The sequence below is a fragment of the Mustelus asterias genome, chromosome 5 (assembly GCF_964213995.1).
Source record: "Mustelus asterias chromosome 5, sMusAst1.hap1.1, whole genome shotgun sequence".
NCBI classification, from domain to species: Eukaryota; Metazoa; Chordata; class Chondrichthyes; order Carcharhiniformes; family Triakidae; genus Mustelus; species Mustelus asterias.
The window spans coordinates 7,660,673-7,675,570 of NC_135805.1; the positions used below are offsets into that span (position 1 = coordinate 7,660,673).

The 14,898-nt window shown below is 47.2% G+C and overlaps 1 protein-coding gene across 1 annotated transcript in view; it reads left to right on the top strand.

Annotated features, from left to right (window-relative positions):
- LOC144493944 (dynein axonemal heavy chain 8-like) overlaps positions 1 to 14,898 on the top strand; it is a 1,661,706-nt gene that overhangs the window by 1,226,983 nt on the left and 419,825 nt on the right. The window contains exon 68 of the mRNA XM_078213521.1: positions 8,893 to 9,046. Within this exon, the coding sequence (XP_078069647.1) occupies positions 8,893 to 9,046 (154 nt within the window). The remainder of the gene's footprint in view (positions 1 to 8,892; positions 9,047 to 14,898) is intronic.

Here is a 14,898-nt window from a genome sequence, read left to right on the forward strand (position 1 = left end):
CCATCCTATTCATGTATTTGTCCAGACGCCCCTTAAAACTCAATATCGTATCTTCTTCCACTACCTTCTCCGGCAACGTGTTCCAGGCACCCACCACCCTCTGTGTAAAACATCTGCCTCGTACATCTCCTTTAAACCTTGCCACTTGCACCTTAAATCTGTGCCCCCTAGTAATTGACTCTTCCACCCTGGGAAAAATCTTCTGACTATCCATCCGTCCATGACTCTCATAATCTTGTAGACTTCTGTCGGGTCGCCCCTCAACCTCCGTCATTCCAGTGAGAGCAAACCAAGTTTCTCCAACTTCTCCTCATAGTTAATGCCCTCCATACCAGGCAACATCCTGGTAAATCTTTTCTGTACCCTCTCCAAAACCTCCACATCCTTCTGGTAGTATGGCGACCAGAATTGAACACTATATTCCAAGTGCGGCCTCACTAAGGTTCCATAAAGCTGCACCGTGACTAGCCAATTTTTAAACTCAATGTCCCGGCCAATGAAGGCAAGCATGCCATATGCCTTCTTGAGTAGCTTCTCCACCTGCGTTGCCACTTTCAGTGACCTGTGTACCTGTACACCCAGATCCCTTTGCCTATCAATACTCTTCAAGGTTCTGCCATTTACTGTGTATTTCTTATCTGTATTAGACCTTCCAAAATGCATTACCTTACATTTGTATGGATTAAACTCCATCTGCCATCTCTCCGCCCAAGTCTCCAACTGATTTATATCCTGCTGTATCCTCTGATGGTCCTCATCGCTATCCGCAAATCCGCCAACCTTTGTGTCATCCGCAAACTTACGAGTCAAACCAGTTGCATTTTCCTCCAAATCATTTATATATATTACAAACAGCAAAGGTACCAGCGCTGTCCCTGAGGAATGCCATTTGTCACAGCTCTCCATTCAGAAACACACCCTTCCACTGCTACCCTCTGTCTTCTTTGACCGAGCCAATTTTGTAGCCACTTTGCCAGCTCACCTGTGGTCCCATGCGACTTCACCAGTCTGCCATGAAGGACCTTGTCAAAGGCCTTATGAAAAAGCTTGAGAAGGAGCAATGTATTTCATGCAGGAGTGCTGTATTATCTGACAAATCAAAGAAAGTATAAGCTTACACCTTATTAAACTTAGCAGGCACTGAGGTCATTGAGAAATTCAAGTCATTTGAAAATGGAGAAGGAAAAAGAGGACCCTGAAATAATTAAAAAAAAATTGAGAACATTATAACGAAAAATTATAATACTTGACAGACAGGTGTTTAATTCAACAAACCAAACAAAGAACAAGAACAAAGAACAATACAGCACAGGAACAGGCCCTTCGGCCCTCCAAGCCCACGCCGCTCCCTGGTCCAAACTAGACCATTCTTTTGTATCCCTCCATTCCCATTCCGTTCATGTGGCTATCTAGATAAGTCTTAAACGTTCCGACTGTGTCCGCCTCCACCACCTTGCCCGGCAGCGCATTCCAGGCCCCCACCACCCTCTGTGTAAAATACGTCCTTCTGATATCCGTGTTAAACCTCCCCCCCACTCACCTTGAACCTATGACCCCTCGTGAACGTCACCACCGACCTGGGAAAAAGCTTCCCACCGTTCACCCTATCTATGCCTTTCATAATTTTTTACACCTCTATTGGGTCACCCCCTCATCCTCCGCCTTTCCACTGAGAACAACTCCAGTTTACTCAATCTCTCCTCATAACTAAGCCCTTCCATACCAGGCAACATCCTGGTAAACCTCCTCTGCACTCTCTCTAAAGCCTCCACGTCCTTCTGGTAGTTGTGGCGACCAGAACTGGACGCAGTATTCCAAATGCGGCCGAACCAACGTTCTATACAACTGCAACATCAGACCCCAACTTTTATACTCTATGTCCCATCCTATAAAGGCAAGGATGCCACATGCCTTATTCACTACCTTCCCAACTGTGACGTCACCTTCAAGGACCTGTGGACTTGCACACCCAGGTCCCTCTGCGTATCTACACCCTTTATGGTTCTGCCATTTATTGTATAGCTCCCCCCTACATTAGTTCTACCAAAATACATCACTTCGCATTTATCTGGATTGAACTCCATCTGCCATTTCTTTGCCCAAATTTCCAGCCTATCTATATCCTTCTGTAGCCTCTGACAATGTTAGAATCATAGAATCATAGAAACCCTACAGTGCAGAAGAAGGCCATTCGGCCCATCGAGTCTGCACCGACCACAATCCCATCCAGGCCCTACCCCCACATATTTTACTCACCAATCCCTCTAACCTACGCATCCCAGGACTCTATGGGGCAACTTTTTTAAACCTGGCCAATTAACCTAACCCGCACATCTTTGGACTGTGGGAGGAAACCGGAGCACCCGGAGGAAACCCACGCAGACACGAGGAGAATGTGCAAACTCCACACATACAGTGACCCGAGCCGGGAATCGAACCCGGGACCCTGGAGCTGTGAAGCAGCAGTGCTAACCACTGTGCTACCGTGCCGCCCTCCACTGTGCTACCGTGTCGCCCTCCACTGTGCTACCATGCCGCCCTCCACTGTGCTACCGTGCCGCCTATTGTTAATACATCTCTTTAACCTGTGCTTAATGCTCCCTCCACCCACATTGTCTGGATCTTTAAGATCTGGTTGGTTGTAGGGATTCGCATTCCAAACAGTATTCTGTAACTTGATTTTGTGTCTCTGTGCCCTGTTTGAGAGTACATGTCCACTCCATCTGACGAAGGAGCAGCGCTCCGAAAGCTAATGGTATTTGCTACCAAATAAACCTGTTGGACTTTAACCTGGTGCTGTTAAAACTCTTTCTGTGACCAAGCCAGTTCTCCACCCATCTAGCCACCTCCCCCTTTATCCCATGAGATCCAACCTTTCGCACCAACCTACCATGAGGGACTTTGTCAAACGCTTTACTAAAGTCCATATAGACGACATCCACGGCCCTTCCCTCGTCAACCATTCTCGTAACTTCTTCAAAAAACTCCACCCGGTTAGTGAGGCATGACCTCCCTCTCACAAAACCATGCTGACTATCATTAATGAGTTTATTCCTTTCTAAATGCGCATACATCCTATCTCTAAGAATCCTCTCCAACAACTTCCCTACCACGGACGTCAAGCTCACCGACCTATAATTTCCCGGGTTATCCTTCCTACCTTTCTTAAATAATGGGACCACATTAGCTATCCTCCAATCCTCTGGGACCTCACCTGTGTCCAGTGACGAGACAAAGATTTGCGTCAGAGGCCCAGCGATTTCATCTCTCGTCTCCCTGAGCAGCCTTGGATAGATTCCATCAGGCCCTGGGGATTTGTCAGTCTTTATATTCCCTAAAAAACCTAACACTTCCTCCCTTGTAATGGAGATTTTCTCAACGGGTCAACACTCCCCTCCGAGACACTCCCAGTCAACACATCCCTCTCCTTTGTGAATACCGACGCAAAGTATTCATTTAGGATCTCCCCTACTTCTTTGGGGTCTCAGCATAATTCCCCACTTTTGTCCCTGAGAGGTCCGATTTTTTCCCTGACAACTCTTTTGTTCCTAACGTATGAATAAAATGCCTAAAATGAATAAACAGCAGATAAATCAATGCAATCTGATATGGTGACCCTGGAAATCTTCGTGCCAAAATGTACATTTGGCGTCCTTACTGATGAGTTAGTCAGGGATTGAATAGCCTTTGGGACACAATGAACTTGTTCATAAGCACATGCAGCAAGAGAAAAAAATACCATTACAAATAACCATTAGCATCTGCAGGTCAAATGAACAGCAGCGATTTTAGGCTGGAAACAGAAGTTTTCACAGTACAGGGCACACCATGCCCCAACTGCAGTGGCCATCACTCTCAGAACACCACGTTTTGCATATGCTAAAGCTGCAATAAATGTGGCAAGGTGAATCATTTCAGAAAATGCTGCAGATTGAACCCAGAGCAGCATTCCCTGCCTCCAGCCACATTGAAGGAGATCAGTCCTCCAAAGTTAGAAGTTTCAGCAAAGTGAACAAACTGGAGCTCAACCAAAGCAGCAAAACCACTGAGACTCCAAAAATACTCTGCTGTGAGAGTGTCAATGCTGTCACAGAAAGGGATGAGATTTTCACCACCCTCAACATGATTTACAGCAAAGACTGAAGGTAAAGATTGACACTGTAACATGTTGCCCAGCCTAATGCTACAGCAACTAGACCCATATACAGCACTGGACCTTAATACTCAGGTGGACCTTATGGCTTATGGCAAATAAACCATCCACACCAAAGTTGTGTAGCAACTCTCCATTGCACACAGGGCAGTTTCAAATTTCATAGAGTTGACCAGAATGTAAGACCACTGTTCAGCCTTTGGAATAGCTCATTTAACTTGGTCCAGAGGTACATGGTTTACAACACCAGACCCCAGAAATGACAGAAACAAAGAAACATAGAAAAAGGAGCAGGCCATTTGGCTCTTTGAACATGCTCTGCCATTCATTATGATCATGGCTGATCATTGAACTCACTAATCTGTTCTTACTTTCCCCCATATCCTTTGACCCTCTTTATCCCAAGAGCTATCTAACTCCTTCTTGAAAAACATACAATGTTTTGGCTTCAACTGCTTTCTGCGGTAGCGAATTCCACAGGCTCACCACTCTCTGGGTGAAAAAATGTCTCCTCATCTCAGTCCTAAATGGTTTACCCCATATTCTTAGACTGTGACCCCTGTTATATTGAGGCTCCCTGCCATCAAGAATACTTCCTGCATCTATCCTGTCTGGTCCTATTAGAATTTTATTGATTTCTATGAGATCCCCCCTCATTCTTTGAAACTTGGGTAGGTAGATATTGTTTTCTTCTTATGCCTCATGGAGTCTCCACTGGCAGTGAGGATTTCCAGCGGTGCATGGAGCAACACTTTGTATGCCAATCATGGGAGATCATTGTTGAATACATCTTGGTCTGGGATCATACTTCGTAAGAACATGAGGTGCATGAGACGCAAAAGCCCAGTCTGCAGGTACAACAGGTGATCAAGAAGGCAAATGGGATGTTGGCCTATATCGCAAGGGGGATAGAATATAAAAGCAGGGATGTCTTGATGCACCTGTACAGGGCATTGGTGAGGCCGCAGCTGGAATACTGTGTGCAGTATTGGTCCCCTTATATGAGGAGGGATATATTGGCATTGGAGGGAGTGCAGAGAAGGTTCACCAGGTTGATACCGGAGATGAGGGGTTTGGATTATGAGGAGAGGCTGAGGAGATTGGGTTTGTACTCGTTGGAGTTTAGAAGGATGAGGGGGGATCTTATGGAGACTTATAAGATAATGCGGGGGCTGGATAGGGTGGAGGCGGAGAGATTCTTTCCACTTAGTAAGGAAGTTAAAACTAGAGGACGCAGCCTCAAAATAAAGGCGGGTTGGTTTAAGACAGAGTTGAGGAGGAGCTTCTTCTCCCAGAGGGTGGTGAATCTCTGGAATTCTCTGCCCACTGAGGTGGTGGAGGCTACCTCGCTGAATATGTTTAAAGCGCGGATGGATGGATTCCTGATCGGTAAGGGAATTAAGGGTTATGGGGATCAGGCGGGTAAGTGGTACTGATCCACGTCAGATCAGCCATGATCTTATTGAATGGCGGGGCAGGCTCGAGGGGCTAGATGGCCTACTCCTGCTCCTATTTCTTATGTTCTTATGTTCTAACATGATGCACGTCTTCAACTCATCCTCGACAAAATCAGGACCATATAGTTGAAACTTAACCCTGCAAAATGCAGATTCAGAGTCAACCAGGTTCTTTATATGGGTCACTTACTCACAGCTATAACTGATATGCATGCATTTCCATGAAGCCATATCCAGACAGGACAATGGCTCTACGACAGATGGCTATTCTCTGGATAAGCACAAATTGCAGCGCTTCCTTGGTATAACAAATGATCTTTCTAATTTTATCCCATGTTATATTGAGGTCACTGAACTTATTCATCAGCTTGTACTTATATCAACAGAAGCCTTCCAGCATTGCCCTGGTGCATCCAGCTTCAAAAGCCCTCGCAGACACTGAGGGCCCTATTTTACCATTTACCAATTACCGCTGGGCGGACTTGGAACTGGGAGTATTTCAGATCCGACTTTTAGACCCGTTCTCACGCGTCCCCATACACACTCTGCTTGAAAAAATATCAGCGATTCCGAATTGCGCTGCAGAAGCGTGTGGGTGGGGCTTAACGCGCCCAAAATCCTGCAGCTCCGATTGGCGCCTCCAACTGCGCATGCGCAGTAAAAAAAAATAGAAGCACGCTCCCAGGCAGGATAATACCTCCCCTGGCCCCCACAGACATTGCCCCACCCCCACAACATTACTGACCCCCTTATCCCCCCCCGCCATCTAGACCGATCGCGGGCCCCTTCCCCCATTCCCCCTCACTGATCTCAGCCAGAGTAGCAGCGTACCCCCCCGCCTTCCCCTTCACTGATCTCAGGCAGAGTGGCAGTGGTCCCCCCCTCCCCCTTACTGATCTCAGGCAGAGTGGCAGCAGACCCCCCCTCACTGATCTCAGGCAGAGTGGCAGCGGACCCCCCCCCCCGCCCCCCCCCCCCCCCCCCCCCCCCCCCCGCCACCGATCTGAAGCAGAGAGCCGTTGGATGCTCAACACTTACCTCCTCACTAACTGGAGCATCCAAATCGGAGTTTTGTAGGACAAGTCTGTTTTGCGCCGATTCTGGATGGGCGAACGCGATGGTAAAGGGGGAAGTGCCAATAAGGTTCAGCGTGCAGGCCATTAAGTCAATTTAAATGCAGCAAATGTATTTAAATGGCCGTTGCGCCCATTTCGGGCGTGGTCCTGATCACGGGCATTTTGGGGCCTTGGTAAAGGGGGAACCACACGGAGGCAGACGCAGATCACCTCACGCCCGACTTCATCAAGTTTTCGTGCCTGAAAATGGGCACAACTTGATGGTAAAATTGGGCCCTGAGACTCATTCTACACAGATCGAAAAGGAACTCCTCACTCTTGTCTTCACCTCTCAAAATGTCATGAATTCACATGTGGTCATCCTGCAACTGTTGAAACAGATCACCAGCCACTCATAACTATCTTTAAAAAAAATGCCTCTTCACACTGTGTCTGCATGGCTTCAACACATGATGCCAAAGTTTCCATGTTACAATCAGTGTCATTTACAAAAGTGGCATGGAGCTGTACTTGGTTGATGCCCTTTCCAGAGCCTTCCTAGCCATGAGACACTGGATGCATCATGAGGAAGACATAGATATCATGACCACAGAGTGCTATCCCCTTGTAGACTCCAGGAACTCAAAGATGCCTTACAGGCAGACATCATTGGTGGGATTTTACGGCCTCGCTTATCCCATAGCTGTAAATCCCCCCAAGGTCAAAGGACCTTCCTATTGTCCGCCCATCGCCTGCTTCAATTCCTGTAACAAGCGGGGCAGTAAAATTCTGGCCCATGTAGCAACACAGTAAGAAGTCTCACAACACCAGGTTAAAGTCCAACAGGTTTATTTGGTAGCAAACACCGTAAGCTTTCGGAGCGCTGCTCCTTCGTCAGATGGAGTGGAAATGTGCTCTCAAACAGTGCACAGAGACACAAAATCAAGTTACAGAATACTGATTAGAATGCGAATCCCTACAACCAGCCAGGTCTTAAAGATACAGACAATGCAAGACTGTTCTCTTCCTGTGGGGGAGCACTTCAGCAGTCACGGGCATTCAGCCTCGGATCTTCAGGTAAGCGTTCTCCAAGGCGGCCTTCACGACACACGACAGCGCAGAGTCGCTGAGCAGAAACTGATAGCCAAGTTCCGCACATATGAGGACGGCCTAAACCGGGATGTTGGATTTATGTCACATTATCAGTAACCCCCACAGCTTGCCTCCTGGACTTGCAGGCTGTCCTGCCTGGAGACAATACACATCTCTTTAACCTGTGCTTAATGCTCCCTCCACCCACATTGTCTGTATCTTTAAGACCTGGCTGGCTGTAGGGATTTGCATTCTAATCAGTATTCTGTAACTTGATTTTGTGTCTCTGTGCACTGTTTGAGAGCACATTTCCACTCCATCTGACGAAGAAGCAGCGCTCCAAAAGCTTATGGTGTTTGCTACCAAATAAACCTGTTGGAATTTAACCTGGTGTTGTGAGACCTTTTACTGTGTTCACCCCAGTCCAACGCCGGCATCTCCACACCATATATCAACAACAGACCTCTGAACACTAAGGGCATTTCAGCTTCCAAAAATGGGTAATATTTAGTCCAATATCACACCCATAATAAACCGATGATATTGAAGATACTAGTTCATATCTGTTGCAAGTTGGATGGTATAATTATATTAATTTGTAAGTTTTGCAAATGGAATTACTGAGATCATTACTGAATATTGGTGATTCCTGAGATGAGGTAATTGTTCTGTCAAAACCGAACTGAGGTTGTAGTCCACTGGGGTTCATTTTTATGAAATTCAAGTTGACATTGTCAGTCCTTTAGTTGTTAGGTAACAAAGATTTGTCCTTGGTGTGGTCCTCCTCCTTAGGCTCTTGTCCCTGCTTCCCTGGATCAAATTTCCAATCTGCTCCTTCGACCTAGGCAGTTTCTGATATTTGAAATAAGGAAAATTGCAGCAAGCCACAATGTTGCTGGATTAGTCTCAAGTGGTTCATTCTCCTAACAATTAATCTTGGCTAAATGCTCTGGAATTCCCTTCTTAATTCCCTTTACCTCTCCACCAAAACTCTTTTCACCAAAGGTTTGAGCAGGTATCCCAATCTTATCTCCTTTGGCTGTGAAGAATCTTTAGATGTTTTAGTATGTTCAAACTATGCATTTCTGTAAGTTGTTGTTGTAAATTAAAGGTAATTTTATTGTATTTTTTTCAGAGCGTACAATGTTGGCAATTTGATGGATGACTTGAAGATATTGTACAGGACAGCTGGGGCTGAGGGAAAAGGAATCACTTTCATATTCACTGATAATGAAATAAAGGAAGAGTCCTTTCTTGAGTATCTCAACAACGTACTCTCTTCTGGAGAGGTATTTACTTACTTTTTGTACAATCATATTTCTATTCTTGTACTTTCTTTATCTTTCTTTGAATTCATTAATAACCAACCATTTGAAATAATCATGAGGTCAGAATTGGGATGTTCGCTGATGACTGCGCAATGTTTAGCACCATTTGTAACTCATCAGATAATGAAGAAGTCATCTCCAAATGCAGCTAGCCCTGGACAATATTCAGGTTTGGGCTGATATATGGCAAGAAACATTCCGCGAAACAAGTGCCAGGCAATGACCATCTCAAACGAGAGAGAATCTAACCATTGCCTCTTGACATTCAATGGCACTAGCGCTAAATGCCCCAATAACAATATCTTGGAGGTTATCATTGACTAGAAACTGCACTGGACCTTCCATATAAATACTGCAGCAAAAAGAAAAGACCAGATGCTCAGAATCCTGTGACAAATAACTCACTTCCTGACTCCCTAAAGCCTGTCCACCATCTGCAAGGTACAGGTCAGAAGCATATTATAAAATTCCCCACTTTCCTGGATGATTGCAATCCAACAATAAGCAAGATGCTTGACCCCATCCAGGATAAAGTAGCCCACTTGATTGGCACGCCTTCCATTTTCAGGTTGCACCTGAACTGAAATGGGACCAGCGTCCTTACAGGGAGGCTTGCTGCTGCTGTTGGGGAGGGTTTAAACTAACGGCAGGGGCATAGGATCATAGAATCATAGAATCCCTACAGTGCAGGAGGAGGCCATTCGGCCCATCAAGCCTGCACTAACAACAATCCCACCCAGGCTCTATCCCCGTAACCCTTGCTAATCCCCTGACACTAAAGGCAATTTAGCATGGCCAAACCACCTGACCAGCTTATCTTTGGACTGTGGGAGGAAACCGGAGCATCCAGAGGAAAGCCACGGAGACACGGGAAGAATGTGCAAACCCACACTGACAGTGATCTTACAACCTTTAACCCATCTCGACAGAGATACAGAGAGACACCCACTTCTGACTCTCAGACAACAGGAAAACCTGTCTTCAAACAGCAGAACTCCACTGGGAGAGAAAGAGAGAGAGAGAGAAGGAGCTATTGCTCTTTTCAAATTCAAACTGTAACTGCATGTTTTTTGTCTGTAATCCTAGCTCCAACCACTCATGATTTTCTTTTTGTCAATTGACCCAATAACTCCCTACTCTGGAAATGCCAGGGGACAATCCTAACATAATATTAGCATGAATTAGATTAGATGAAAACAATTAGGAGCAATTAACTTTCAGCAATGTCACTAGTTGTAGACAAATCAGAATCATGAAACAGAGCTGAATTACAAACAACAACTTCACTGGAAACATGATATCAAATACAGTTCTTAAAGGCACCTGATTTCTCTCTCCGAGCTTACATTAGCTACCATCAAATCTGTAGGAACCATTCCAGAGTCCAAAGAAATTTCAACTCTCATGCCTCTCTCCCCTCACTTTGTTGCAGACTCAAACCTCTCTCCTCTCGATCTGTTTTAGATTCAGACCTCACTCCTCCCAAACTTTTTTGATCTCTCAGACCTCTCTCCTCTCAATCTGTTTTGACCTCAAACTTCTTTCCTCTTGATCTGTTTTGATCTCTCAGACCTCTCCCACTCGATCTGTTTTGATCTCTCAGTCCTCTCCCCACTCGATCTATTTTGATCTCTCAGATCTTGCTCCTCTCGATCTCATAGAATCCCTACAGTGCAGAAGGAGGCCATTCGGCCCATCGAGTCTGCACCGACCACAATCCCACCCAGGCCCTACCCCCACATATTTTACCCGCTAATCCCTCTAACCTACGCATCTCAGGACTCTAAGGGGCAATTTTTAACCTGGCTAATCAACCTAACCCGCACATCTTTGGACTGTGGGAGGAAACCGGAGCACCCGGAGGAAACCCACGCAGACACGAGGAGAATGTGCAAACTCCACACAGACAGTGACCCGAGCCGGGAATCGAACCCGGGACCCTGGAGCTGTGAAGCAGCAGTGCTAACCACTGTGCTACCGTGCCGATCTGTTTCGATCTGTTTTGACCTCTCAGACCTCTCTCCTCTCGACCTGTTTTGAATTCTCAGTCCTCTCTACTCTCGATCTGTTTTCATCTCTCAATCCTCTCTCCTCTCGACCCATTTGAACACTCAGGCCTCTCTCCACTCGATCTGTTTTGAACTCTCAGACCTCTCTCCTCTCGGTCTGTTTTGATCCCTCAGACCGCTCTCCTCTTGATCTGTTTTGAACTCTCAAACCTCTTTACTCTCGATCTGTTTTCATCTCTCAATCCTCTCTCCTCTCGACCCGTTTGAACTCTCAGGCCTCTCTCCACTCGATCTGTTTTGAACTCTCAGACCTCACTCTTCACGATCTGCTTTGATCCCTCAGACCTCTCTCCTCTCGATCTGTTTTGACCTCTCAGTGCTGTCCCCTATAGAACATAGAACAGTACAGCACAGAACAGGCCCTTCAGCCCACGATGTTGTGCTGAGCTTTATCTGAAACCAAGATCAAGCTATCCCACTCCCTATCATCCTGGTGTGCTGCATGTGCCATGGATGCCATGTGCCAAGATGAGAGCTCTCCCTCTCGATCCGTTTTGATCTCTCAGACCTTGCTCCTCTCGATCCGTTTTGATCTCTCAGACCTTGCTCCGCTCGATCTGTTTTGATCTCTCAGACCTCTCTCCTCTCGATCTGTTTTGATCTTTCAGACCTCTCTCCTCTCGATCTGTTTTGGACTCTCAGACCTCGCTCCCCTCGATCTGTTTTGATCTCTCAGACTGTGGTGAACCATCGTTGGTTCCCACTGGATAGTACTGAGCTAGGGGCTGGCCAGTACTACAAGGATGTACATATGTTACTGTTGGGTTGTGCTATTGTTGTTGTTGGGGTTAGGGTGGGGTTGTTACACCTTTGTACTGTAGTGTTGTGGTACATCCCAGTCGGGCTCCGCCTCCTGGGAGAGGTATAAGAGTCCCTGCTCTGGCCGGGACCCCTTCAGTCTGGGATAGTGTATATAAGTTCTGGCAGCTTCATTACAGTAAATAAAAGCCTTTCATTTACTGAGCTTCAGGCCTCGTGTTTGAGTAGCGCATCAATTTTATTTACTGTCGTTAAACTCTCGTCGAAGAGAAAAAAAAAGAGAGAGAGTATGGAGCAAATTCTGAAGCCGGAACGCCTTACGCTAGATCCACATGCGGTGGGCGCTTCTAACACCTTCGACCACTGGCTGAAGTGTTTCGAAGACTACCTGGCAGCCTCCGCAGCGGTCACCACAGATGATGACAGACTCCGGGTCCTCCATGCGAGGGTAAGTGACACTGTCTACCTCGCGATCCGTGCGGCCACTGATTATACTAAGGCCCTCGAGCTTCTGAAGAAGCGCTATATCAAACCACCCAATGAGATACACGCTCGTTACCTCCTAGCCACTCGACGACGGCAGTCTGGCGAAACGATGGAGGAATATGCGAACGAGCTCCTACAGCGAGCCAGGGGCTGTAACTGCAAAGCTGTGTCAGCTGAGCAGAGCATGTACGACCTCGCCCGAGATGCGTTTGTGGCCGGGGTCGGATCGTCGTACATTCGACTTAAACAGTTGGAGAAGGGTAACCTTAACCTTACCCAGGCCATCGAGCTAGCAGAGATGCTCGAGACGGCCTCCAAAAGTTTAGTATTATATCCGGAGGACCATGTGGAGACAACGTGGCAGGAGCAGTCGCCAATCCCTCCTCGTCCCTTGGGTTCGAAATGCTGCGTAATGGCGTGCTCACACTCGGGCCAGACGACGGCAGCAGCCCCGGGCGGCCCGCGGTTCTATTTCTGTGGGGGAGCGAAGCATACTTGGCAACGGTGTCCCGCTAAAGCTGTGTTGTGCAACGCATGCCGTTAAAAAGGGCACTATTCAAAAGTGTGCCGATCTAAACCCAGGAACGGCAGTGCGGCCTGCGATTCTTCAGAGCTCGGGTCTTCGTCGTCAAAGTCATCGCGGGGTTCGTCCACGTGCGAGACCAGGACGACGCCATTATGGTCGACGGAGTCGGAGGAGTATGACCACCAGGGGTCGCTGAGTTTGGCGCCCTCACCCACGTGCGACTCATGGGAGCGGCCATGTTGGTCGACACTGACCACGAACGACCAGCAGGGGTCCTCCTCATCGATTTCAGCTGCCTGCAGTGGCGCTCATGAACCAACGGTGGCGTCGATCATCCTGGACCAGGCCAAGCCTCATAGACTTGACAAATCTATGATGAATATCCAGCTTGCCTGAGCCCAGAAGATGGTCGCCACCGCAGGGCGTGTCAGGATCCCATGGACTACCGTCACCTCAGGGTCAACCGGCCTGTGTGTCCGTGGAAGAACAGCTGGACGCCGCCTTGGGGAGAACGCCACCGCAAGTGCCTACTCCGGTGTCACCGCCGGTATTGAGGAGGTCACAACGACGGTGCGGTCCCCCTGACCGTCTGAACTTATAGACTGCTGACACTTTATTCTGTTTTTGATTTCTCAGACCACTCTCCTCTTGATTTGTTTTGTTTTGATCTTTCAGACCTCTCTCCTCTCGACCTGCTTTGATCTCTCAGACCTCTCTCCTCCCGATCTGTTTTGAACTCTCAAACGTTGCTCCTCTTGATCTGTTTTGACCTCTCAGTGCTGTCTCCTCCATGATCTGTTTTGATCTCTCGGACGTTGCTCCTCTCGATCTGCTTTGAATCTTAACCCTCTCTCCTCTCGATCTGTTTTGAACTCTCAGAACTCTCTCCTCTCGATGTGTTTCAACCTCTCAGACCTCACTCCTCTCGATCAGTTTTGTCCTCTCAGTCCTCTCTCCTCTTGATCTGTTTTGACCTCTCAGACCTCTCTCCTCTTGATCTGTTTTGACCTCTCAGTCCTCTCTCCTCTCGATCTGTTTTGACCTCTCAGTCCTCTCTCCTCTCGATCTGTTTTGATCTTTCAGACCTCTTTCCTCTCGATCTGTTTTGATTTCTCAAACCTCTCTCCTCTCAATCTGCTTTGATCTCTCGGACTTCTCTCCTCTCGCTCTGTTTTGAACTCGCAGTCCTCTCTCCTCTCGATCTGTTTTGACCTCTCGGACTTCTCTTCTCTCGATCTGGTTTGATCTCTCAGACCTCTCTCCTCTCGATCTGTTTTGACCTCTCGGACTTCTCTTCTCTCGATCTGGTTTGATCTCTCAGACCTCTCTCCTCTCGATCTGTTTTGAACTCTCAAACGTTGGTCCTCTTGATCTGTTTTGATCTCTCAGACCTCTCTCCTCTCGATCTGTTTTGATCCTTCAGAACTCTTTCCTCTCGATCTGTTTTGATTTCTCAAACCTCTCTCCTCTCAATCTGCTTTGATCTCAGAGACCTCACTCCTCTCGATCTGTTTTCAACTCTCAGACCTCTCTCCATTTGGTCTGTTTTGAACTCTCGGACGTTGCTCCTCTCGATCTCTTTTGAATCTTAGTCCTCTCTCCTCTCGATCTGTTTTGATCTCTCAGAACTCTCTCCTCTCGATCTGTTTTGACCTCTCAGACTTCTCTCCTCTCGATCTGTTTTGACCTCTCAGTCCTCTCTCCTCTCGATCTGTTTTGAACTGTCAGACCTTGCTCCTCGCGATCTGTTTTGACCTCTTAATGCGATTTCCCTTCAATCTGTTTTGATCTCTCAGACCATGCTCCTCTCCATCTGTTTTGAATCTTAGTCCTCTCTCCTCTCAATCTGTTTTTGAACTCTCAGAACTCTCTCCTCTCAATCTGTTTTGATCTCTCAGACCTCTCTCCTCTCGATCTGTTTCAAACTCTCTGACCTCTCTCCTCTCGATCCGTTTTGAACTGTCAGACCTTGC